The sequence below is a fragment of the Triticum urartu genome, chromosome 5A (assembly GCF_056163025.1).
Source record: "Triticum urartu cultivar PI428250 chromosome 5A, HENAU_Tu73, whole genome shotgun sequence".
NCBI lineage: Eukaryota > Viridiplantae > Streptophyta > Magnoliopsida > Poales > Poaceae > Triticum > Triticum urartu.
The window spans coordinates 447,346,152-447,373,103 of NC_141877.1; the positions used below are offsets into that span (position 1 = coordinate 447,346,152).

Here is a 26,952-nt window from a genome sequence, read left to right on the forward strand (position 1 = left end):
CATCATATCCCACTTCTGGCCATGGTGCTCCTTTGGAGGATGAGGATGTGGGTGTGGTCACCCAAGAGGTATGGCAATAGCATATATTAAATTATTGATGTATTGCTAACTTTATCTTCACACACGGTCTTCTCCATATCATTTGTTTTTGTAATAGGTTGATGATGACATGACCTTGGTGACCTATCAAGTTCGGTCAGCATACGAGTTAAAGCCTAGGAGGGGAATCAATAAATACACACCTGAAGACTTCACCCAAAGAGGCAAGAGGACGGTCAGAACCTCGCGGATGGCGGCTTTGGATGCCTATGTGGATGAGGTGGATGAACGGAGCCGAAGCCAGAGCAGGTTGCTCGTCCTAGGAAGGCGAAGAAGATAGCCAGCAGGAGGGGGAGGAGCCAATAAGCGCAGAAGGAAGTAGTCGTCGTCCTTTATTTGTTATGTCGAACTTGTTATGTCGTTGAACTTGAAGTGGTGGTAGCTCTTAGTGATGTTGAACTTGAAGTGATTGTATCTCCTAGTGATGTTGAACTTGAAGTGATGGTCACTCTTAGAAATGTTGTCTTTGTTGAAGTTGAAGAGGTGTTGAAAATGTCATTGCGATGATCATTACTATTTATTCTGTGATGCAAGTATATGTCCCTGAAAATGTGCCTGAAATGACCCAGTTTGAGGCACAAAAAACACCAAGTGTTGGTGCCGCGCCCAGCACCGAGACGCCACACTGTATAGTGCAATGCCCAGAAGAGAGGCGTTGCACAACACAGTGCGGCGCCTCCCTGCTAGGCGCCACACCAACACTTAGAAAATTTTTGGCCCCAAACTGGGTGCAAACTTTCTGTTGCTCTCTAAATAGCTCTACGCAGGCGTGCAACGCCTCCAAGATAGGCGCCACACTGTGCAGTGCAACACCTAGCTCTGAGGCGTTGCACGCCTGGGTAGAGCTATCCAGAGAGATATGTTGAACGAAAATTTTGGCTACCACTTGGTTGCCTTGGCACTTGTTGGCTACCACTTGGTTGGCTTGGCACTTGTTGGCTACCACTTGGTTGGCTACCTTGTGTAGCTCCTTGTTGGCTTGTGCTTGCATCATTTTTCTTGGACCTTTTTCTTGGTTTGGTACATTTTATTTTGTTGTGTCCATGACCTTTGTGTTCCCCACAACGGGAGCTCTCACGAGGCTCTTGGAATTGGTCGTTGCCCGATTCGTGTCTGCCAGCATGGCCCCATCTGTCCATGTCGCCTCTAAGACGTTTTGTCTTACGTCTACCCCGTGTAACAATCTTCAACTCCGGATCTAGCCATAGTTGAACTCCATGGTACTCCGGCCATTGTGATTGGTCAAGGTATGGGTGAAAGCGGGGAGCCCATGTTTTCTTGACCATCATGATTGAGAACTCCGACTCCCTCACGGTGAGGGGGTGATGGACGTCCACATTCCTAACGCGACCGGCGGTATACAAGTGTGAGCATGGGAGATGAAGCAACAATGGCCTCCCGCAAGAGTAATCACACCGTGTTAACGAGACCTTGAAAGCCCGACCTCCATGTTAGCTGCCATCGTTTGTGGTTCCTCCTGGCTCTTTCACTTCGTACTTCCACTCTTCGTTGTCATATAGTATAGCTTCTTGTGAGTCCGCCTTCCGTGATTGAAATTCCAACCATTCATCAACCTTGGGTGGGAACTTGTACTTGTACTTGCGCTTGTTCTCACCCGCTATCTGTGCATCTATTTCCACCAAGCACTTTAGAAAGTACACATTCATCTTGTGTGTATTGAACTATTGCCGTCACGGGTAATCCACATGCACCTTTGAGCACCCTATTAAAGCATTCGGCCATATTGCTTGTCATTTGACCGTATCTCCGGCCATCTTCATCAAAAGCACGTGCCCACTTGTTCCGGTATTCAATGTGCCTATTGAGAAAGTCTTGACTCCCGGGAACAAGTTTTTTGTGTGGAGCAATTTGTTGAACAAAGTGGCGAGCCGCTTGTCGGAGAAAGCAAGAAAACAATCTTGAAGATCATCAGCCAACTCCTTAAGGCCACATGCCCTATAGAAGTTCGAAGAAAAGTGCCTCATGCACCATCGATGGAGCAACAGAGCATGCCCAGGAATGTCAATCTCCACCGTGTTAAGAATTCCTTGATGTCGATCCGATATGACACAAATTTCCCTCTGAGCGGGTAACACCTTCGTCCTCAAAAGACGCAAAACCACTCCCAATTATCATTGTTCTCCACCTCAACCAAAGCAAATGCCAATAGCAACACCTGGTTATTTGCATCACTTGCTATCGCAACCAACAAGGTGCCCTTGTATTGTTCGGTCAAGAACGTGCCATCAATGGCGATGACCGGCCTACAGTGTTCGAAAGCCCTCGCGCATTGCTCGAACGCCCAAAATGCATGGCCAAATACTTGGACTATCCTTCTGTCATGAACCGTTGTTTTCCCCTTGAGGCTCGACCACATAATCCATGCCCGGGTTTGTGGCGGCCATGGCTAACAACAACCTGGGGATTCGGTTGTATGCTTCCTCCCAACTACCATACAACATCTTAAATGCGGCTTGCTTCGCCTTCCATGCCTTGCCGCATTTCACCTTGTAATGAAAGATGGCTTTCACAAGGTCAATGACATGTTGGATGCTCATTGTTGGAAGTGTGGATATTGAGTTGGAGAGCCGGTAAGCGATGAATTTGGACGTGAGTTGTCTGTGGTCTTGGGACACAACCTTGCCATCCACCCTTTTTCCTCGGCACGTGTGAGTTGGCACACAACTCACTACGTGCCAAGTGGGACCTCCTTTCCATGGTCTTGCACGCATAATCCACGGACATTTTCATCTTCACATGCACATGCAACCGTGTAGCGCACATTGACGTCCGAGTTCACCACCTTGTGTGGACGATAATGCGTAACCGAGTAGTTATCGAGCCACATCTTTAATTCCAAGAAGGTTTTGAACTTAGACCCTTTAGCAATCCCGTTCTTGTCATCATCCAAATCACGGTGAGATCTTGGCCTAAACCCAAGAGATATACCTTGGCCACCATCTACCATGGCTTCATCCGCGAGACTAACATCCTTGAACAATGTAGTCCGATGATCCCGACCGAATACCTTCTCGAAAGCTTTGGCCTCCTTCACCGTGAACCCCTCCTCATCAACTTGTTCATCGGGACCTTCGTCATCTGAATCTGATGCATAGCCACAGGAATAAGGGATGGAATGGTCCATTGTCTCTTGCAAATGATATTTGTCGAGATCACCCACATTGTTGTCATGGAGATCAACTTCATTGTCATCGTCCGCATACTCATCATTCTCCTCTTGCAAAGCTTCATTTTGTTTGTTTGGAAACGGGCTCAATGTTGGCCTCACTTCTTGGGTCAAAAGAGGTTCAATAATTTCATCTCGGTTCAAGGGTGGGGGACTACTAGCAATCAAAGGGGAGGGGTTCCGGTTCAAGTCCAAGTGCAAACTTGAATCAACCTTCTTTGTTGCAAATAACTCAAGAGCCTTGTCTAGTGATTCGGCCACCATCTCCTTGTATGCAACCCAACGTTGCTCTGAGTTGAGACGCATTGTCTTTCAATGGATGTGCATTCCAAAACCAACATTATGCCTTCTCTCCAACTCAACGATACCACTAGCGTCCATCCAATTCAAATCTTTCCTCACTTGTTCCAAAAGCTCCGCATAATTAGGACTATTATCAAACACCATGTCAAGCTCATCCGGGCCCGGTTCAATATTGCCTTTCAAGAAGGCGTCTTTGTCCCCATGATGAACAAACACACAACGTAACATTTCTTCCATGAGTACTAATCCAATGATTAACACGGAATACAAACCCTAACATATATATGAAACAACAACCCTAACCCTATCACCAACATAAGAACACCCATAAGAATAACCCTAACATACTAACAAGCCTAATCTTAGGAAATTGGCAAACAAACATCTCACATCTCCATGCAAATCTCTACATCCATACAAAACTAGGGTTTCCCCAAACTAGCAAGAAATGAGCAATTTGTTAACATTACTTGGATCAAAACAAGGGGATTGGAGAAGATTACCTTGAGGGAGGGTTTGACTTCGAAATCCAGGGACAAAATCTTTAAATTTGGAAGATTTGGGAAAGGATTTGAGAGGGGGGGAGGGGGCAAATCTTGGGTGGGATGCTTTGGGGGGTTGCGGTGTGTGTGGGGGAAGTTGGGGGAGGGGGGGTCAGCCAACTAGTAACAGACAGTGCAACGCGTAAGGGCTAGGCACTGCATATTACATGTGTGGCGCCTAGCTCTGAGGCGCTGCACTGCTGGGTGCGGGTCCAGGGGCTGCCACGCTGGACAGAAATGCAACACCCCAGAGCTAGACGCTGCACCGTAGGTTATGACGCCTGCGTGTCGGGCGCCACTTAAAAAGGTCAGTCGTGTGAAATAATTTTAGGACAGTTCATTTTATGAATTGACTGTGTTCATAGGCCAAAATTATCAAATTTGCCCCATGCATGCGATGCGTCCTCAGATGCATGCGTGCGTGGCTCGTCCAGTCCAGGTGCCCCGGAAAGTGACCGGCGTGGCATCCTCGAGTGCTATTTGTGTGCTGCGGTCACCTGCTTCCTTGGGTCGTCTTCGCGCGCGGGATCATGCACGCAACCTTTTTTTCCCTCTTGATTGAGAACGCAACTTGACATCAAGTCCTACAGTATAGTCCTTATCTAGCTCTAGCGTAATTAATCACCAGAAGTGTACTTGCAGACGGCCCAGTCCTGCACTTCGACTGTTTGGCATGTGCGTACTACAAGTATACACGATGTCCATTAATCACAGGACCACGGGTAGATAGATACTGCTTGACTTGTGCACCACCGGCTGCAGCTAGCGCCAAAATAACTCCGTTCTCTTGTTCATTGTATGTGTCGGCACAGTGATCTATTCTGCTGGTAGTGTCTGTCAGCAGGGTTCGATTCGGGACTGGAGGGGTCGGCCGGCGTACGATCGCCCCTCTGTTAACGCCGCCTACAGTTTAGTTACTGTTAGTGTTGGGTACTCCTGTCTAGTATAGTGTCGATGCAACATTCTTTCATAATGGCCTCACTCGCTGATCAATCAAACTTGTTGGTCACCGTCCATGCTTCAGATCGAACCCACACAAACTTATATACTCCTATAGCAGAAGCTGGATTGACTTACCTATCCTATCAAGTAGTGTATCAGCTATGGTGCTGTGCTGGCCACCTGATTCGAGGAGACTTCCTTCTCCATGCATTGATCGAGCTTAAGCTCAGCTTTCACGGGCCATCTCTTCTCAACACATGCATGATCGGGGGGTACACCTCATAATATTGCTGACCCCCCGCGTGCAGGATCATGTACGCGACGCCAACATGCATGATACTACTGTACTACCCAAGTGGCCGCCAGGGAGCAAAGAGCAAGGCGAGAAATCATGGCGACCCAGCCGGCCGGCCATGGCCTCCTAGGGCCGTGAGCGATCGACCGGCGGCCAGATGAGCCATCATCACCGGCCAAATGCAGCAACAGCAACCATCCTCACCGGTTCTTCCAGATAAAAAACAACGAAAGAAAAACGATCCCCGGCCAGCCTCTGACCATATCAGGCGCCGGCGCCGGACCTGAATCATGGATGCAGGGCCCCCAGCCCCAGCGCCCACCGGCGACCGACGAGTACGATCAGATTCTTCGGTATCCCCACCACACCCCACACACAAGCTCCGAGATCGAGATGAACTAAAATAAGATATCACCAGGCACCACCGGTCCGTGCCCCCACCAGCTGCCTGCCTATCTCGTCGGCGCCCATGCATGCCAATCCATGCAGGCCTACCCAAGCCCGCCAGCCGTAGCTAGCACTAGGCCTCACAGAATAGGCGACCGGGCCATATTTATGCATGCAAAGCCTACAACTTTAAGTGCGCTGCTGCTGCTGCATGCGCAGCGGCAGCGGCAGCGGGCTCTCCAGTCTTGACCTCAACAGGCTGGTCTTGCATGGCGCATTGTTGACAAGTTCTTCTTAACATTAAACCAGGTGCAGCTAGGTGCCAGGTTTACACCCCCAGACCATTGTTAGGTTTCTCTCACAAGTCACAACAACAACAAAAACTGTATATGTATAGTTCTAGGTTACTCCACCTAGCGAAAAACTTGGGTGGAGGAGTACCAATCAGAAATGGAGATGTCCTGTTATCGAAGAAGCTTGATCTTTCAAAATGGAGATGCCCTTGAATGAAGTTCACAAAACTCCTGTTTGAAGCTCTTGATGGTTCGTCGGTGACCTTCCCACCCAAGACATTAGATCTACACTCCTGTCTTCTGGGCTAAATGGGATGCGCACTGTATCCTGGGTCCTGATATCCATACAGGCCACCTGCACACAAATAATAATACGGCTAATCATTCAACTGAGTAGAGGGGTGCAGCAACATGAAATCTTAGAGTGGGGTTCCTGAGCAAGACATTTATACATATTTGCAATGGGTGGAAATTTCTCTGACTGGTAAAGAAGTGCTATCTATAGACAAAAGGACCTTGACAGCCAAAACAATAGCCAACAGGTAGTATTGATGTGTCTCAACATATATTGAGATCTACTGCTCCAGTACTTGTCCAAACTATCTACATTAACTTATAAATTTATCCTGGAAAAGATTTGCAACTGGGAAATTTCTGTTTTCCGCACCGGGCTACAAATAGTCAGAGATTCGCACATGACAACCAATAATGGGCTGGCCCATTTTTCTTCTATATACATATTTGCAATGGGTGGAAATTTCTCTGACTGGTAAAAAAGTGTTGTCTATAGACAAAAGCAACTTGACAGCCAAAACAATAGCCAACAGGTAGTATTGATGTGTCTCAACATATATTGAGATCTACTGCTCCAGTACTTGTCCAAACTATCTACATTAACTTATAAATTTATCCTGGAAAAGATTTTTCTGTAAACACTACATTATATATACTGCTTGCAACATATAGCACAAACCATCCACACTGTTCCCTTTTTTTGGAAAAAAAAAACCTTTTTACTCTTTGCATTTTTTTTGAGAAACAAAACTACTACTCTTTGCAGAAATCTGCCAGTCCTGTACTTCTCAAAACTACATTAACTTACCAATTTATCCAAGGAAGAATTCTCTATGAACACTATAATTTACAAATGTACTCGAGATATATAACACAAACCAACAAACTATTCCCTGCCCTACTGGAAAACAAAGCTACTCTTTGCAATATATTAGCTTGGAGCATACTCTACACTTAATTTCTGATTTCTGGGATGTATAATAGATCGAAGCATACTTCACACAAAGAATTAAACAATTTTACTTAGGACAACTAGACCAACAGAAGCATACTTCATCCAGACAAATAAACCATTTTACTTATGACAATTAAACCAACAGAAGCATACTTCATACTTCATACTTCATACATACAGTTAAACAGTTTTACTTATGACCAGTAAACCAACAGAAGCATACTTCATACTTCATGCATACAATTAAACAGTTTTACTTATGACAGTTAAACCAACAGAAGCACACTTCATACATACTATTAAACAGTTTTACTTATGACAATTAAACCAACACAAGCATACTTCATACTTCATGCATACAATTAAAAAGTTTTACTTATGACAAATAAACCAACAGAAGCATACTTCATACATACAATATAACAGTTTTACTTATGATAATTAAACCACTATAAGACAATACCACTTAATTAGCAGGCAGTGCTAATGGATAGATATATGTAGCAAAAAATGGTTAATGTGGAGAGGGATCTGATATATGTACTCCAGTATATCTAAATTAAGCCACGCCGCTGTAAGTGCGCATAATAATGAAAAAAGGGCAAAGAAAAATCACTGACCCTAAAAGTGGAACCCGTATATGCAATGAACTTTGAAAAACTGTGTTATTTTAAAGAGGTCTAAAAAAATCAAAGCAAATCATAGATGTGCATGCACCTGCGAAGTTTATACAAAGAAGTGAAATCATTTATGAAACCTTGTTCCACTGAAAATCGATGTGAATGACAATGACATTGTCTATTAATGAAATAAAGTTTGATTCTTAGCTTTATTGTAAGTATACATATTTACATATGTTATGAGTAAACATCTCATTAAATTATATCGAGAAGAAAAAAATTTGGGTGAAATCTAGAGGGGGTAAAGACCACTTAATGCATACATATAAGGCTTTGGGCTTAGCATCTATCTTTGATCATTCGCACTTGTTAACTAATTTCTATCAACTTAACCTACACTCTAACTCCCAGTGGCTCAAAGAGGCCAACAAGGGTTCACACCCACATATGTGGCAACTCACATACATTATTTTCCTTCAATCATGTAAAAAGGTTAACCCAAAACTGCTGTAATGGGTGAGGACAATGTTACTATGTGCAAGTGTGACTCATGGTATGCTTTGAATTATTATGATACTAATTAAAGAAAAGTGCATTATGTCATCAACAACGTAGAGAGGCAGGCCCACTTCTAAAGGTGAGCCGCGCGTTTCACGTCTAACTAAACGGAAAAAAATCCGCAGTGTGTGCAACTCCGACAGCCTCTAAGGTGGACCCTACTAAATTTTTTTTTAAAGGAAGGTGTGCCACATTTACTCCGTAACCGTTCTTGTCCTGGCCTTTCTTCTATCTTCCTCTTGTTTCCATGGTGGAACAATTTCATTTCTTTAGTTGTTGGAGGCATCCTCTAAGAGCATCTGTGGTGTGTGGTTCTTGTTGATTCTAAACACTCCCCCTCTTCTCAGTGGCAACCTCCATAAATGGCATGTTCCAACCCCTAATTCAAGAACATTAGCATCACCACTTAGCTTGGAGGCAGCCTCCGAGGAAGCGACCCCAACCGTCAAGTCTAGATTAAGTTACCCGAGAAGGTTGGAGATGTACATTGTTTTACCATTTGGTAGGGTTCATCTAAGAGGCCGTGTGTGTTTTCACAAATCTTAGAGGCAATAAGTGGGGCTAGCATAGAGTCAATTATCACCTAGTGGGTATTACGCCGAACTCTTGGACCTTGTGGTGTGACTCCACCCAAGGAGGGGTTGTCGCTCGAGAGAGCAACAGAAGATGTATCGAGAGGGGGGTGCCAATTGATTATTTATTAATTGTTTGATCTGACTAGGAGGTAGGCATTATAAAGCTTGTACAAAAGATTTGAGGCCTAAGGATAGGATCCAAACAAAGTTGGAAAGGACTAGCAAACTTGGAAACAATCTCTATAAATAAGATTCTACCAAACTAAAAATGCATATTGATTTCCTAATATGATCTATTGCTGGTAGCACCAGCTAAGACACCACGTGACATTTCTCCCCTCCTTGAGCCATCTCGACCACGGATCAAGAAGATTGATACGGCTTCTGGACATCAGCCATTGGCGGTTGCATTGTTTCCATCGAGGAACGGATCAACCTTCATGGTATACAACTTTTGCAATGGTGCCCAGGAGAAAAGCGATCTTCATAATTGAAATACAAGCCTTGGGCTTGACATGCTACCATCTCCGCCTGAGACAGTGTACAGTGTTGGCGCCTAGCTCAAGCGACCACCACTCCTCCAGGTGGTAGGAAATTTGGAGCAGGGAGGATGTCATGGCCTTGAAGCGAAGCATTAGATGCTCTCTTGGCTGGGTTTGAAGCTTGTAGTGCCCAATTTGCATGACGTTCATAAATGCATGCCCAACTTATCACCTCCATGAGAGAAGTCGGACACCACACCTGCACATCAAGTGTGAGAGTCTCTTGGATATTAGTGGTGTAAATCATCACCTGTTGGTCGGCTCGTAGCCATGGGGCACAACCAAGTAGGGCATCGAATTGCATGTTTAAGTCTGCTACCATGCTCATGCACTTGAGGGAGACGAGCTCATTGAGAGCGTTGATGCTGGATGGTGGACAAAATTGGGTGTTAACCAACTCGGTCGACGAATGCCATAACGGAGGGCCATAGTCATCCTTGTACTAGCCATACCACATCGCTCACCAGATGGAAGGAGGCAATGCCCACCTTCTTAGCTTCCGATGTATGTTGTGCGACGAAGAAGAGAGAGCGGCATGTTAGCCAGGACAACTGGTCGACCTCGCCATCGTAGGTGGGAATTCCATCTTGAAGTGACATAGTGGTATGCCTTTTGCGTGTTGTTGGAGAATAGCAGTCAGGCAGTGGATGGCTAATGTCATCTTTGCCAATGGTACAACCACTCGGAGGATGTTCCCCTTCTCCAGTCTGAGGGTTGCCAAGTTGTATCTTCATGTCTGTTGATCGATGTCGTGCATGGTCCCAGAGAGGTTGTCCACTTTGGCATCTTTCTGGCAATCTATTCGACGACAAGTTTCTGCTAGTCGTTTGCGGAATCTTGGACCTTGTGATGCGACTCCAACCATAGAGGGGTTGTCACATGAATGAGGCAAGGGAAGAAGTGTCGAGGGGGAGAGTAATTGATTCTTTCTGCCTTATCTGACTAGGAGGTGGGCACTATAAATCAAGTATACAATACTTGAGTCCTGAGGGTAGGGTCCTAACAAACTTGGAAACACTCTCTAATGATAAGCTCCTACCAAACTTAAAGATACATATTGATTTGCTGGTGGTTGCACCAGTTAAACCCTCATATGACAACAATGATGCCTCTAAACATTATGGGTGCCCTAAGGCTAATGGCGACGCAAAGCTTAGAGGCGGCGATGATGAAATTTGAATGTATGGAGGCAACCTATAAGAGTTTAGAGATAGCCTTAGAGGCTGAAAAATTATTACAATATGGATGCTCTTAGCATGGACCATCTTGCTACCCCTAAGCTTAGGGCAAAAAGGCTATAGTGTGTAGTTCGACTAGCCTCAAATGTGAACTCCAACATAATATAAAATAATCTCTTTTATCAGTGAACCTTACTGTTAGTTTCTATGTATAGACGCACGCATAAGGCCACCGAGTTACTTTTGTCAAAGAAAATTGTTAGAGGGCCCCTCTTAGACCGGAGAAGATGCCAAGCGATTTTGGTTGTAGACAAACATCTACGGTGTATAGTATCCGTCTCCATAATCTTAGATGCAACTTTAGAGGCAGCACACAACAATGTGGGCGCTTACAAGGCCACAAGCACATGCGACTATGCAAGACTTAATGTTTTGGTACCATCTTCAACAGTTAGTGACCTAAAAAAGCTAATTGACAAGTCCATGATGACGCAGACACACATGCATATCAGCTCACTTACACTTTCATTGTGCTTTGTTAACCCGAAATTGCAACACAAGAATTATATGTAAGTGTAAAATGAGGTAAACAGGCAACCACTCCGTCCTGTAGGGTTTTTACGCCCATACACACATAGCCATGCGTGCTGATGCAAGTTTAACCCATAATAAACTACTCTCTCCGTCTCTTTTTTTTTTGCCACACTCTCTCCGTCTCTGATAGCAGTACCGTACAACTAACTCATTTGTTGTTCATGCATAAACTTGTTAAAGTTTGATACCACCTTTCACCTTCTAGTAGGAGAGAAAACAAAACAGCTAACAATACGCTCTAGTAGCAGTTGGCATGTACTCCAATGTTAACAATTTTACAGGATTTTTCACCAAGTCACTATATCATGACCATATGACCCTATATGATCAGAAAAAAAATATGTTTGTGTATCACACATAAAAAGCAGGAATATGACATAATGATTTGTTGAAAATCCAATGCTAAGACCAAGCAAATTCCTAACCTACTACTAGAGACTTTCTTAGGGCAACCTACTAGTGAATAGACGTGTCATAAACAGAATGAAAGAACGAGCCTCGTTCACAAGGCTCTGGCCTGCTTCAGCACGGGCTGAACAGGCCGGCAAAGCTTGTACCGAACACATACTACAGAAGATGGGCTGGGCTGGCATTCCTACTCTGGAGACTGACTGAGGCCGAGCTACTAGATTCGTGATGCAAGAGGAGAAACTGTCCTCGTTGGGGGAATATTAATCGAGCTTTAGCTTCTACTTTCACGGTGTGAGGTCACGCAAATTGGCGTCATATACTTTTCAGGAAGAACTTTTGAGGGAAAACAGTACTGCTCAACATGTTCAGTACTTCACCAACTTTTTAGACCTAACTCTGTACAGGGTGAGAGAGAAAAGACTAGTGCAACACATTTTCTCCATTTGTCTTCTTTCTCCCAATACAGAGTCAGATCATTAATTTCGGTGAAATCCCGAGCAAGTTCAATAACACTGTTTTCCCACTTTTAGTTACTCCTTCCGTCCCATAATATAAAAGTGTTTTTGACACATATTGACATTTTTATATTATGTGTCAAAAACACTTTTACATTATGAGACAGAGGGAGTTGAAACAAAATTAGAGGTGATTCGCGCGATCTTACACGATAGGACCATCTACAATGCAAGATGTTCTACAGCAGCGGGGTCAGATAAGCCGGCAGCACGGGGGACAGAGACGACAGAGAGGAGGTAGAACGCTGCGGAGCGGCAGGACACGTTGGCAGAGCTACCGGCGGCGCGCGGCCCGGCTGCTTGTATGAACTGCCCTTCTATTAATTGCAATGGCATGTTCATACAGGATAAATGCTCGATCTTTATCTACAGCCCAAGCCCTCTGTGCCAACAAAAATGGTTGGCCCATTCGGCCTGCTACTTAAAATGCCCCTGGCCCTCTCCAGGGCCATGATCAACCTCCCCTACCATCCGACGGTTACGCTGCCCTGTTAAATTACAACTACTGTTACTGCTAATACTACGCCTACTTCTGCTGCTACTGTCACTACTACTACTACCCGGGTATTTACCTTGGTCAACATAGAAGAAGGATGGGGCCTCACAACCCTCATCCCAAGCCCCTTTGCTTGTCTGATGCTTGAGCTGGTGCAGCCTGTCAACCTCACCTTGATCAGCATACTGGGTTGAAGAGCTAGGGTTCAAGCTGGACATCTGCCGCGAATGCTCCTCAGGCATCACCACTGTGCTGACTGGGTGCATTTGATCCGAGCTTCCTGGGTTCTTTGCGCTGTCAGTGTTATCGCTGCTTAAATTGCCGCTTGACCCTACATCAGAACTGCTGAACAGCGAAGAACCCTCGCTTGTACTTGTGGGCTCTAATACTGGATTTGATGAGCCATCAGATGTAACCAGCTTGTAGGTGTGGCCATTCATTACATGATCCCTGCATGACTGCGATTGCGTACCTTGGTGCCTGCTAGAATGACTCCGGCCTTCCAAACAAGTTGATGCTGGACCTGCTGTCTGCCTAGCTTTTCTTGTGTGTGATAGGCCTTGAGCAATAATCAATTTCCTTAAAGACCTTGGAGCCCGTGGTGAACACCTGATGTGTTTAATGTGACATAATTTAGGATAGAAAAATACATATCAGAAAGCGATACATGATATAACAGTGGTCTACTTACCTTGCATAAAGCAGCATATACGCACACTCCGACCGGACATTTTTCAGAGAAACAGGTTTCACCTGTACACAACGCTCAAGACTGTTTAGCAGAACCAAGATTGATTGACATGGGTACATGGATAATAATTCTTATGGTATGAATATATGTCGCTGGGCAAGACATTTTTTTGTTTAAACGAAAGCAAATCATCATCTACTCACTGTTTCCAACAAGAGAACTACTCCCTCCGTCCCATAATATAAGAGTGTTATTGACACTAGTGTCAAAAACACTCTTATATTATGGGACAGAGGGAGTACTCTTTTATACTATTCAAAACGAAATCCAGATATAAGCAACACATGAATCAGCTGACCTTTCAATATGCAAAAGGGTGCACTAAGCAGATGAGGTTACAGTACCTGGCTATCATCCATTTCGTACCATTTCCCCTGTGAGTCCTTGACATAACATATATAATGACCAGAAATGGATGAATTCATAACATCACGATGGACAACCACCGCATAGAGCCTGTACACAGGGGAACAATCATCTGTTGTACTCATGTAGCTAGACAAATTCAAGTATTCCGGGAACCTGATGGCCTTGTTAATCTTGCCAAACATACCAGACTGTCAAAAGAAAAAAGGGTTCTAATTAACATAAACAGAGCAAAGAAAACTTGGTAAACAAGATCCAACGCCAACACAAAAAATATAGCAACCTAGCATAATTTGATGTGACAAATCGTTGGGTCCATGAAGATTTTGTGGTGAAAACAACCTAAGATTTTTAATCATACCTGATATCTTTTCAGTGCAATAGTCAGGATATTTGGTGCTTCTGATATTGTCAACTTCTTTTTGCCACGTTCATATGAGTTGCATCTGATGACATAAAATAAGTTAAGACGCAATAGTGTTCGAAGAAAAAACATGGTCAGCCCGTCAGGTACCATCTAGAAGATTAGGCCGGAGGAAAATGCACTCATTTATTGTCAACCTCAACTCTACTATAAACCGATCAAGTGATCACAGCTTTGTGTTATTAACATTTGCTAACTTGCGACTATATAACTGTCAATTAATCTAAAGTTTCATTGGGGATGCGAAGTGATAAATGCGAAGAATGTAATAAATATAGAAAGTCACATCATGAAGTGATCTGTACCAACCTGATACAATGGTATCTATTATCGCCATCTAAGACTTCTGTAGATGTAAATCGATGAAGTGCTTCTTCAAGAGTACTGATATCCCCATCTATTTCCACAGTAAGATCCAGCATACGTTCGCAATGTTCTGAACTGACCCCACACTTTGTGCATTTTATCTAGGAAAGAATATTGAACTCTTTAAAAAATGCAAGATGTTGTTACACTAGATATGCAACACTGGCACTCAGAAAATATAGAATTGGAAAGGTTGAGTACTATTTGTGAAGAAAAGTAGAAAACCTTAGATCGTAGATAGCCTCCGAACATTAGCTGAATCAGTGTCGTTTCTTCAGCTAACTTATGGGCACCATTTGCGTTGGCTTCCTTCATGCTAGCAGATTGCATAGTGTCAATTGCGTACCTGTTAAACTTATCATTAGGTGCAGTTCAATTGAAAAGTCTTATGGTGAGAATATATGGCTTGTAATAGGTTAAATGCTAATGCTAATACTGAATAACCACCTCTACAAACATCAACTAGCATAGCACTAATAATACCAACATCAGCACTAGTCCAAATATCAGAAAATGGTTTACCCTGTTATTACGACGGAAATTACAGTACTGCTTTTCAATTATTCAAAAATAACAATACATCTAGTTATGTACAAAATGGTTTACACACACACACACACACACACACACACGGGCGCGCGCGCGCATCCGATTTAGCATGAGTGCACGACAAATTTTTTGAGAGAAATAGTAGGCGTACTGTTATCAACATTATCCAAACAGAAAATAAGCCCATTATTGCTCATAACTTGATCCAGCCATCACTATATACATGAATTTTTTGGATTCCGCCATCTATCATTTCAGCTTCAAAGTTTACCATTTTATGTATACACAATATTTTTGGCCAGGTAGAGGTATAGAATTTTAACCCAAGAGAATGAGGAATCAAAAATCTCACCTGAGAAACTCATGAGCGTCTTCCTCTTTGCCCGGACCAAAGCTACTTCCGATGTCAGACAAATGTGAGAGTATGCCGGTAGGTGATAATTGAGACTGTCCTCGCTTACCCTCCACAATTAGTTTTTGAAACTCGCACAAGAAGCACCATTCCTTTTGGGAACCTAGAAAATACAGTAGTAATATACTGTAACTCAAGGGAACGCGCTGAATAACATAAGAAAGAGTTTAGCATTAACTTACAGTGTTTTGAATGAAGCCCCTCGAGAAAGTATGCTGTAAGTGGCCGAGTAAAGGCCAAACACTGAAGCACGACATTTGCATAGCAACTGTAAACAGAAACAAAAGAAGGTTAGGAAAAAACAACAACATTGAAGCGCTAAACTCAGATTCAATAAATTGTTTACGCTATAAACCAAAGTGCCCTAATATGTTTAATTTTCAATAAGTTTTAGGCATGAGTTTGATTTATGAATCCCCAGATACTGCTACTGGAGTCTTGTCTCGTTAAAGGAAACAATTTTGAAAGCAACAGGTTATAACAATCTCAAAATGATAACTTATAGGATACACATAAATGTTCAGCACTCTTAGTTCCAAAACAGCTGTTATACAGTTTAGTTAATTGTTTACCTGTTCCCAAGGTTACAAAGACCAAAAGGACGCAATTCCACCTTGTCAAAGTTGTAGAGCTTGACGAAACGCTCATACGGAAAAAGTGCCTGACACATTTAGATAACCATTAGGTTCAGCATACAAAAGTATATGTTAGTAATTAAATGCGTCATCCAGTTTTACTTACCGATTCCGATGGGTTATGCCTCACAACTGTTGGAGCAGTTTGTTGCCTGACCAAACTCTTCGTCGTTGGCAGATTATCTGGCACCACAACTCTGATCTCAGCCTTTTCAGATGGATCACGCGCCGCCGGAATCTGAGTGTGAGAGCCATTTTCACTAATGGAAGCGCCCTCGACTTTGCACGGTTTACCAAAAGTTGGAGAACTCGAACAGTCAGCAGATTCAGCATGTCCTGTAACCTGAGGAAATGTGAACTCTTTGTTATCTTGTTCAGAAGCCTCTGACGTATTGGACGCCTTCTCATGGGGCATCTCCTTGCTGTCAGCTGCTTGCTCGGCTCCAGTCACCACACTTTCTTCATCTGAGCTAGTGCGTCCAATTTTCTTCGTGGAAGAAGCTTCTATTGTGGTGTCTTCTCTAGCATCAGCACTTACTGGATGGCATTCATCTTTGTGGCCTTGTCTCCAGTGAGCTATCTGACATTTGACGGCGCTGCAACCAATAAAAGGGAAGTTATGGAAGTAACACTTTATGCAGTATGACAACTCTGAAGATGCATTTAAGGATAAATGTAGTCAAATACTTGGCGATAGTCGTCAAAATATAATTATCAAACATGGATAAAAGCAAAATTTAAGGATGCGCATAACTAATAGATGGGACAGTACCCACATACAGAAATAGACTATCACAAAACTAACTTGATACCAATGCTACATTTTATATGCATGTGCTCTGCTGGATAAAAATGTGGATAAAACACTTTTTTTATAAAATGTTGAACTCATAATTGCAATCAATCCCATAAGTTAAAAACATTGATTAGTGCCAGCATTGACATAAAAGGCAGTATTAAGTTGCACTCACAGCATCTGGCTTTCAAGTAAACAGAGTAACTCGTCATCATTGTAAAAAATTGGTGAACTGTCAAACTGAACTACATAAATGGGGTCAATGATTTGAGCCCAATGTGAGCGCCCCACATGCTGGCCTCTATGCCATATTCTGAAAGCAGCACCCACTCTCAGAATAAACTGGGACTAACTAAGTTGATCATGTGAAAACTCTAGCTAGATGATGGAGGCAATGCAGGCGTCTTCCCTGAGCAAATAACAGGGGAAACACACTGTCTCCGTGTAACGCGCAGTGTGTGTAAACCACTAGCCTATCATGACAAACTCTCCACATAACGGGCAGTGTGTGTAAGCCACTAGCCTATCATGCTCTAGGCAGCAAGCAAATAACTGGGAACGCTGGCTTTTCACGAAGGGCACCAGTGGTGACAGGGTGCCCCGAAAGACCAGCCAAAACGGATTCTTTTTTGTGCCAGTCAACATACGCGTTGTCGCAGCATAATCGGACATGAATTGCATATGCTAGTAGTAAATAAATAAAACATATAAATAAATAAATAAAAGTGGGACTGGAGTGCCGTTACCAATACTTGACGCCCTTGCAGCGCTTGCACCTGAACGTGGTCGGCGTCCGGCACACCGCACACGGTCCCTTCTTCCCCGCCGCTGCCGCTAGCGTAGGCTCCGTCGTCGCCTCCTGTTCGAGCCGCGGCGCGGCCACATGTACGTCCCGCGGCCAGGCCACCTCCGGCGCCGCCACCTGATCGACCAGCGGCCAGGCCACTTGCGTCGCCGCCACCTGCTCGACCGGCGGCCAGGCCACCTGCGGCGCCGCCACCTTCACGGCCGGAGGCCAGGCCACCGGCAGCGCCGCCACCTTCTCGGCCGGCGGCCAGTCCACCGGCGTTGCCGCCACCTTCTCGACCGGCGGCCAGGCCACCGGCGTTGCCGCCACCTCCTCGACCGCCGGCCAGGCCACCGGCGTTGCCGCCATCTGTTCGACCGGCGGCCAGGCCACCGGCGTTGCCGCCACCTGCTCGACCGGCGGCCAGGCCACCGGCGGTGCCGCCACCTGCTCGACCGGTGGCCAGGCCACCTGCGGCGCCGTCCACTCGGTCGCCTGCGGCGCCGTCCACTCGGTCACATCCGGCGCCGTCCACTCAGTCGCGTCCGGCGCCGTCCAGTCAGGCGCGGCGTGGTGATCGTAGTAGTAGAACGCGTCGCGCTCCGCGAACTGGGCCTGATCCGCCGCGATCCAGGCCGTCCGCCGCACGTCCTCCTTCCTCGCGGCCGCGCGCCGCATCACCGCCACCAGCGCCACGACCACGATTGCCACTAGCGCGGCGAAGAACGACGCCATCGCTTCCTCCCCCGGCTCCGCCCGCGCGCACAGATCTCACGGCCGCCGCCCGAAGCACCCTCGCGCGCACTCGCTCGCTCGCTCGCTCGCACTGGACCCGAACGCAGGCAATGAAACAAGGCACCCGCACGCCGAATTGCTGCGCCTCGCCCGCAGGGATATAGGGCTGGGGTACGCGCTCGCCCGCTTTTGTCCCCGTCCGCGACCGGTAACGGCAGCCGCGGAAGGCTCCAGAATGCGGGCGGCGCGGGCGTCCGATTCCGCCGAAACGAGGCGAGCGCGCGGTGTGGGCTGCGGCTGCGCGGTGCGCGAATGGGAAACGTGAGGGCGGGGGCGCGGGGCGGGGCGGGGGTGTGGAGGCGCGGCCAGGCGCGCTCGCTAGTAACGGCTGTTTTTTTCACTCCTTTCCTTTTCTGTCCTCCCGGCGGCGGGTAAGCGCGAGGGGGGCTCGCGCGGCGGCGGCGGCGCGCGCCGGTCGCTTCTGGGCCGTCCGATGCGAGCGGGAGGCTCTCCCCAGCGCGTGCGCACATGGATCGCGGGAAACTCCGGACGCGGTTGGTTGCGCTTTTTGCACTTTGCACCCCGGGCTAACGAGGAAATGCCTGGTTTTAACCGCGTTCAAAAGCTGTGAACACGTCGCATACATTTATTTATAATATTTTTATTTTGGCAAGGATTTATACGCTGTAATATCCGATCTGTTAAATCGTTCTCTCAGGTTTCGACAGGCCAGTATCCACACGTTATTTTCATCAAACCAAAAGGAACTGTTGGGTTTGAATCTGCCTGCCACGGGACTGTTCAGCAGTTTGCATCATCTTTTCTGATGTACTACGACCGTAGACCCAAAGCGCTTTCTGTTTCTATATTGGCATAATGACCCAGTTCACGTCAGTGCTGCGATGCATGAGGTCAACAGAACACAGCGATGTCATCCCTCTTTTCGGCGTATAAAAAAAATGCCGTATACTATCTTATTAGGACGTCAAGGGGCAAAATGTCATTTTCACCCAGGGGCCCACTTGGACGGGCTTTCCCTCTTGTGGAGATCGGAGAGCAACATGAGATGGCGAGGACGACTCTAGCCTGACTGACGTGGCTGGAAGTCAGGCGCGCGGACAAGTGTCCACACGGGCGTCAGGGAATTTTCGGAACAGCCGGCCGTGACCATCTCCAGAAACACAAGCGACCATGACATGTGGCGTCCACACTATTGGTGGCCCACGTGTCACTGGGGCTGCTGGTTGTGGGGCTATTCGGTGGGTGGGGCTATTTGGCGAAGCCACAGCCTGGTTCTCGCGCGGGTGTGACGGACGGAGGCGTCGTCAGCCGAGCGTTTGGATATCTGTCGTCGTTGACGCTTTTTGGATGAGGCGCGCCCGAAAGTCGTATTTCCATGCTGCCGTGTGATGGGCGCGGGTATATCTCGGCATTAATGTTTCTCCTGAAATAATATCGGGACGTATTAATTGCCAATAGTGCAATGCAGAGGCAAAAACAAATCTATGCCATTAAATTCTGCCAATCCAATTATAGATTACTCCAATGTAGAGCACCCGATATGTTTAGCACGCAATTAATATCATAGCATCCGATATGTATAGCGCGCATTTAATATTATAGCTTGCATCGTAATTTATGGTAATTAATGTCCTATCTTTTTTAGAAGAAAAAATTAATGCCCTACCTGATATCGGCGAGGAATGCAGTTACTGGTTATCAGTGTGCAATGCAGTTACTAGTTGAAGGTAGCCTCTAGAGAGGAAATTGAGGAGAAAGACTACATTCATCTGCTTAAGCATAACATGGTTCGGTCGCGTCACCGACCATGTCCAAAAGGTAAATTCTAGAATGAAGGGCTTCAATTAGGATGGACTCGGTTTTGGAAACTAGGACTTGTGTGGCATTGATGGTCTCTTCCTCAAGAAGGATGTGAGAAATGACATCAACCAAATGACGACTGGCAAAGCACCCGACCTGGATGGTTTCACCAGACCCGAAATATTAGGGCACCATTAAACATGATATCATGAGAGTGGCCCACCTTTTTGGCCATCTTAATGTTGCAAACCTATAATGGCTAAGAGCATCTCCAGCTGCGCCCCCAACAGACCCCCCTCCCCCCCAAGGCATTTTTTTAGCGTCGGCGGCCAAAAATTGGCCCAGTCGCGCCCCCAGGATCTCATTTAGCGCCAGTTTGGACCGAAATAACAGCCGGCGAACCCGAGCCGAACCTAAGCGCCCGGGGGCGCCTTGGGGCGCCGACAGAAGCGAAAAGGGGTGTGGGGTCGCTCTGTCGGCAAGAGGAGGCCCTTTTCCCGCCGTTTCCTCCCGCTTTTCCCCCTCGGCTTCCCTCTCATTCTTCATTCCTCCCACCAATCTCCTCCTCCTCCCCTCCCTGCCGGTCGCCATGTCGCTGAAGAAGTACGTGCCCCCCCGCGCCGCGACGGATGCCACCACCGCCACCACCCAGCCGAAGTAGAGGAAGCAGAGGGCTTCGCCGTCCAAGCCCCCGAGCATGTCTAACGCCGACTAGAGGGCTGAAGTTCAGCGTCGGGAGGCTGTCACCACCGACCGGCGGAACAGGGCGAACGCCAAGAAGGCCCGGGACAGGGCTGCGGTGGTGGCGGAGCAGGCGGAGCGCTCGGCCGAACAAGCTGAGGCGGCTCGCGCGGGGATGATGAATCCACCCGGCGGCCACGGCCCGTACGCGTCCTGGAGCCAGCAAAGCACCGGGTCTCCGGCCGGCTTCTCGTCGTCTCCACAACCCTGGGGGTACACGCCGTTGCCAGGCTACGCCGATGGCGACGCGCACGGAGGGTTCAACCCCACCAACACCTTCCCCATGGTCACCCGACCCAGCGCACGCCCTCGCCCGCCTTCGTCATCGTGTAGTACCCTCCGTACACCTACTCGCCGCCGGCCTACACAGCCTCCCCGACGCCACCTCTCCACTGTGGTGCACTGCTCTTCTCACAAGCCTCCTCGTCGCATCTTGGCGACAACGACGCGACGGCGATCGACATGGACGACATCATCACGACCGGCTCGGCCGCCGCCGCCTCCCTCGGGTTCACTGCCCAAGACGACACAATGGACCTCAACGGCGACATGGATGGCGAGCTCGACTACGGCGAGGAGGAAGAAGAAGAAGAAGCGGGCGGCCAAGACCGGCGAGCCGCGCATCAAGTGGGCGTCCAAAGAGGAGGAGTGCCTCCCGGAGCATGGAAAGTCGTCTGCCTCGACCGGATCACCGTCATGAACCAGAGCGTCGACACATATTGGGAGTGCATCAAGGCCGAGTTCGACGAGCGCAAGCTCATCGACCCCTACTTCAGAGGTGTCTACATGCAGCGCAGGTCGAAGGCAATGGCGAACCATTGGGGGCTCATCCAAACGGCGTGCAACAAGTGGCATGGGATCGTCGAGGAGATCGCGGCTTGCCCGGAGAGCGGCGCTAGCATCGAGGATCAGGTATGGCACGCCGGTCTCTCCCTTTTCTTTTCGCCATGTACGCGCCCGTCGACTGTTGTTCCTCGGCGCAGTTGGTGCGGATGTTCGCCATGTTTCGTCAGGACAGCAGCGACCAAGATTTCAAGTACCTCCACGTCTTCAAGCGGATCGAGAAGTGCGAGAAGTGGGCGGATGTCCGGTGCACCCTCGCTAAGGCCAAGGAGACGCACAAGCTGGACACGCCGACGCTGGGCGCGCCCGACGGGCGCCCGGATGGCAACAAAAGGGCCAAGTCGGGGAAACACACCGAGTCGGCCACCGCGCATGTGCAAGAGTCCATCGAGCATTGCCTCGCTGACGCCCAGACCCGGGACGCCGAGCGGGAAGAAAAACCGAGGCGCAGCAGTTGACGTTGATGACGCATAGCGCTGTCAAGCTCAACCTGCTCCGGACCAACGTCGCCGCGAAGAAGAGGAACACTGACCTGGCTTTCTTGGTGGGGGCGCGGACATGCTCCGGAGCGACGACGAGCAGCTCAAGGCGTCGTACCTGGCAGAGCGTGGTCTCATCCTGAACCAGATGCCACCGACCGCAGCGCCAACTCCCATGCCGCCACCGCCGCCAAGCCTGAGCAATGATGCCTCGACGACGCCCAGCACAGAAGCCGCTCCGACGCCGACCAGCCCTCGCACGCCGACTCCACCGACGCCGGAGGCCGACACCGCCGTTTGAGTTTGATGCAACACGTCCGTCCTTTCTTTTGCACGCCAAACTTGTTATTTGATCACCGAATTGTGGCAAGGTGATCTCCGAACTGTGGCGCTGATCACCGAACTAGTGGCCTTTTTTGGGAGCAGGAAACGAACCATGTTTGAATTTGCGACGCCTTGGGGCAGCACCTGGGGGTGTGGCTGGGACGTAGATCGCCCCTAGGGCTGAAAAATTGCCAGGCAAGCGCCCGAAAGAGCGCCGTCCTATGCGCTAGGAGGGCGAATGAGTGGAGATGCTCGAAGATGCTTGCTAGCTGGCTTGGGCCCCATATGAACATTCACATCTCCAATGCTCATAGTGATTTCGTTAACAAGAGGAGAGTCTGTGATAACTTTATGTATGTGAGAAATCATACCATAGGCCTCCACAAAAGCAAAAACTCGTCCCTCCTATTCAAGCTTGAAATTTGCAAAGCTTTTAATTCGATGAGATGGGAGTACATCCTCAACCCCCTTCAAAGGAGATGATCCACGAGCAAATTTAGGGATTGGATAAATTCCCCGCACCACACATACTTCTCTGGAATCCCTCATTGGGTGGTTGTGAAGGAAATATGCCCTAGAGGCAATAATAAAGTTATTATTTATTTCCTTATATCATGATAAATGTTTATTATTCATGCTAGAATTGTATTAACCGGAAACATGATACATGTGTGAATACATAGACAAACAGAGTGTCACTAGTATGCCTCTACTTGACTAGCTCGTTGATCAAAGATGGTTATGTTTCCTAGCCATAGACATGAGTTGTCATTTGATTAACGGGATCACATCATTAGAAGATGATGTGATTGACTTGACCCATTCCGTTAGCTTAGCACTTGATCGTTTAGTATGCTGCTATTGCTTTCCTCATGACTTATACATGTTCCTCAGACTATGAGATTATGCAACTCCCGTTTACCGGAGGAACACTTTGTGTGCTACCAAACGTCACAACATAACTGGGTGATTATAAAGGTGCTCTACATGTGTCTCCGAAGGTACTTGTTGAGTTGGCGTATTTCGAGATTAGGATTTGTCACTCCGATTGCCGGAGAGGTATCTCTGGGCCCACTCGGTAATGCACATCACTATAAGCCTTGCAAGCATTGTAACTAATGAGTTAGTTGCAGGATGATGTATTACGGAATGAGTGAAGAGACTTTCCGGTAATGAGATTGAACTAGGTATTGAGATACCGACGATCGAATCTCGGGCAAGTAACATACCGATGACAAAGGGAACAATGTATGTTGTTATGCGGTTTGACCGATAAAGATCTTCGTAGAATATGTGGGAGTCAATATGAGCATCCAGGTTCTGCTATTGGTTATTGACCGGAGAAGTGTCTCGGTCATGTCTACATAGTTCTCCAACCCGTAGTGTCCGCACGCTTAAAGTTCGGTGACGATCGGTATTATGAGTTTTGTGTTTTGATGTACCGAAGGTAGTTCGGAGTCCCAGATATGATCACGGACATGACGAGGAGTCTCAAAATGGTTGAGACGTAAAGATCGATATATTGGACGACTATGTTTGGACACCGGAAAGGTTCCAAAAGGTTTCGGACATATACCAGAGTACCTGGGGTTATCCGGAACCCCCCGGGGGGCTTCATGGGCCTACATGGGCCTTAGTGGAAATGGAGGGCAGCAAGGGGAGTGTGGGGCACGCCCCCAAGGCCCAAACTGAATTGGTTTAGGGCAAGGGGGGCCGGGCCCCTCTTTCCTTCTCCTCCTCTCCCTTTCCTTCCCCCTCTCCTACTCCTAGTAGGAAAAGGAGGACTCCCCCTCTTGGCGCGCCTCTCCCTGGCCGGCCGCCTCCTCCCCTTGCTCCTTTACATACGGGGGCAGGGGGCACCCCATAGACACAACAATTGATCATTGATCTCTCAGCCGTGTGCGGTGCCCCCCTCCACCATAGTCCACCTCGATCATATCATAGCGGTGCTTAGGCGAAGCCCTGCGTCGGTAGCATCATCATCACCGTCACCATGCCGTAGTGCTGATTAAACTCTCCTGTGAAGCTTTGCTGGATCAGAGCTCGCGGGACGTCATCGAGTTGAACGTGTGCAGAACTCGGAGGTGTCGTGCGTTCAGTACTTGGATCGGTCGGATCGTGTAGTCGTACGTCTACATCAACCGCATTGTTCGGTCTACGAGGGTACGTGTACACACTCTCCCCTCTCATTGCTATACATCACCATGATCCTGTGTGTGCATAGGATTTTTTTTGAAATTACTACATTCCCCAATAGTGGCATCCGAGCTAGGTTATTGCATAGATGTTATATGCACGAGTATAACACAAGTGAGTTGTGGGCGATACAAGTCATACTGCTTACCAGCATGTCATATACTTTGGTTCGGTGGTATTGTTGGATGAAGCGGCCTGGACCGACATTACGCGTACGCTTACGCGAGACTGGTTCTACCGACGTGCTTTGCACACAGGTGGCTGGCGGGTGTCAGTTTCTCCAACTTTAGTTGAACCGAGTGTGGCTACGCCCGGTCCTTGAGAAGGTTAAAACATCACTAACTTGACAAACTATCGTTGTGGTTTTGATGCATATGTAAGAACGGTTTTTGCTCAGCCCGTAGCAGCCACGTAAAACTTGCAACAACAGAGTAGAGGACGTCTAACTTGTTTTTGCAAGGCATGTTGTGATGTGATATGGTCAAGACATGATGCTATATTTATTGTATGAGATGATCATGTTTTATAACGGAGTTATCGGCAACTGGCAGGAGCCATATGGTTGTCGCTTTATTGTATGCAATGCAATCGCCCTGTAATTGCTTTACTTTATCACTAAGCGGTAGCGATAGTCATAGAAACAATAGTTGGCGAGACGACAACGATGCTGTGTCGCGCCGGTGACGATGGTGATCATGGCGGTGCTTTGGAGATGGAGATCAAAGGCACAAGATGATGATGGCCATATCATATCACTTATATTGATTGCATGTGATGTTTATCCTTTATGCATCTTATTTTGCTTTGTTTGACGATAGCATTATAAGATGATCTCTCACTAAATTTCAAGGTAAAAGTGTTCTCCCTGAGTATGCACCGTTGCCAAAGTTTGCTGTTGTTGGAAATATGCCCTAGAGGCAATAATAAAAGCATTATTATTATATTTCCTTGTTCATGATAATTGTCTTTATTCATGCTATAATTGTGTTATCCGGAAATCGTAATACATGTGTGAATAATAGACACCAACATGTCCCTAGTAAGCCTCTAGTTGACTAGCTCGTTGATCAACAGATAGTCATGGTTTCCTGACTATGGACACTGGATGTCATTGATAACGAGATCACATCATTAGGAGAATGATGTGATGGACAAGACCCAATCCTAAACATAGCATAAGATCGTATAGTTCGTTTGCTAGAGTTTTCCAATGTCAAGTATCTTTTCCTTAGACCATGAGATCGTGTAACTCCCGGATACCGTAGGAGTTCTTTGGGTGTACCAAACGTCACAACGTAACTGGGTGACTATAAAGGTATACTATGGGTATCTCCGAAAGTGTCTGTTGGGTTGACACGGATCAAGACTGGGATTTGTCACTCCGTATGACGGGGAGGTATCACTGGGCCCACTCGGTAATGCATCATCGTAATGAGCTCAAAGTGACCAAGTGTCTGGTACGGGATCATGCATTACGGTACGAGTAAAGTGACTTGCCGGTAACGAGATTGAACGAGGTATTGGGATACCGACGATCGGATCTCGGGCAAGTAACATACCGATTGACAAAGGGAATTGTATACGGGGTTGCTTGAATCCTCGACATCGTGGTTCATCCGATGAGATCATCGAGGAGCATGTGGGAGCCAACATGGGTATCCAGATCCCGCTGTTGGTTATTGGCCGGAGAGTCGTCTCGGTCATGTCTACATGTCTCCCGAACCCGTAGGGTCTACACACTTAAGGTTCGGTGACGCTAGGGTTGTAGGGATATGTATATGCAGTAACCCGAATGTTATTCGGAGTCCCGGATGAGATCCTAACGTCACGAGGAGTTCCGGAATGGTCCGAAGGTAAAGAATTATATATAGGAAGTGCTATTTCGGGCATCGGGACAAGTTTTGGGGTCACCGGCATTGTACCGGGACCACCGGAAGGGTC

General features: G+C 47.3%; 1 protein-coding gene across 2 annotated transcripts; it reads right to left on the minus strand.

The window, feature by feature from the left end:
- Window positions 1-5,788: 5,788 nt before the first annotated feature.
- On the minus strand, window positions 5,789-19,107 carry LOC125556183 (ubiquitin carboxyl-terminal hydrolase 17-like). 2 transcript variants are annotated; one of them, XM_087526383.1, is made up of 12 exons: window positions 17,832-19,105; window positions 16,396-16,885; window positions 16,227-16,315; window positions 15,837-15,922; window positions 15,595-15,757; window positions 14,919-15,039; window positions 14,637-14,794; window positions 14,265-14,349; window positions 13,882-14,094; window positions 13,478-13,539; window positions 12,863-13,395; window positions 5,789-6,403 (listed from the first exon to the last, which is right to left on the minus strand). In XM_087526383.1, exons 1-12 carry the CDS (start codon window positions 18,605-18,607, stop codon window positions 6,354-6,356), a joined length of 2,826 nt encoding a protein of 941 aa, XP_087382509.1. In that variant the 5' UTR covers window positions 18,608-19,105; the 3' UTR covers window positions 5,789-6,353. The 2 variants fall into 2 exon arrangements, with proteins under 2 accessions (XP_087382509.1, XP_048574921.2); XM_048718964.2 differs by lacking the exon at window positions 5,789-6,403 and having other exon boundaries at window positions 11,774-13,395; window positions 17,832-19,107.
- Window positions 19,108-26,952: the final 7,845 nt, after the last annotated feature.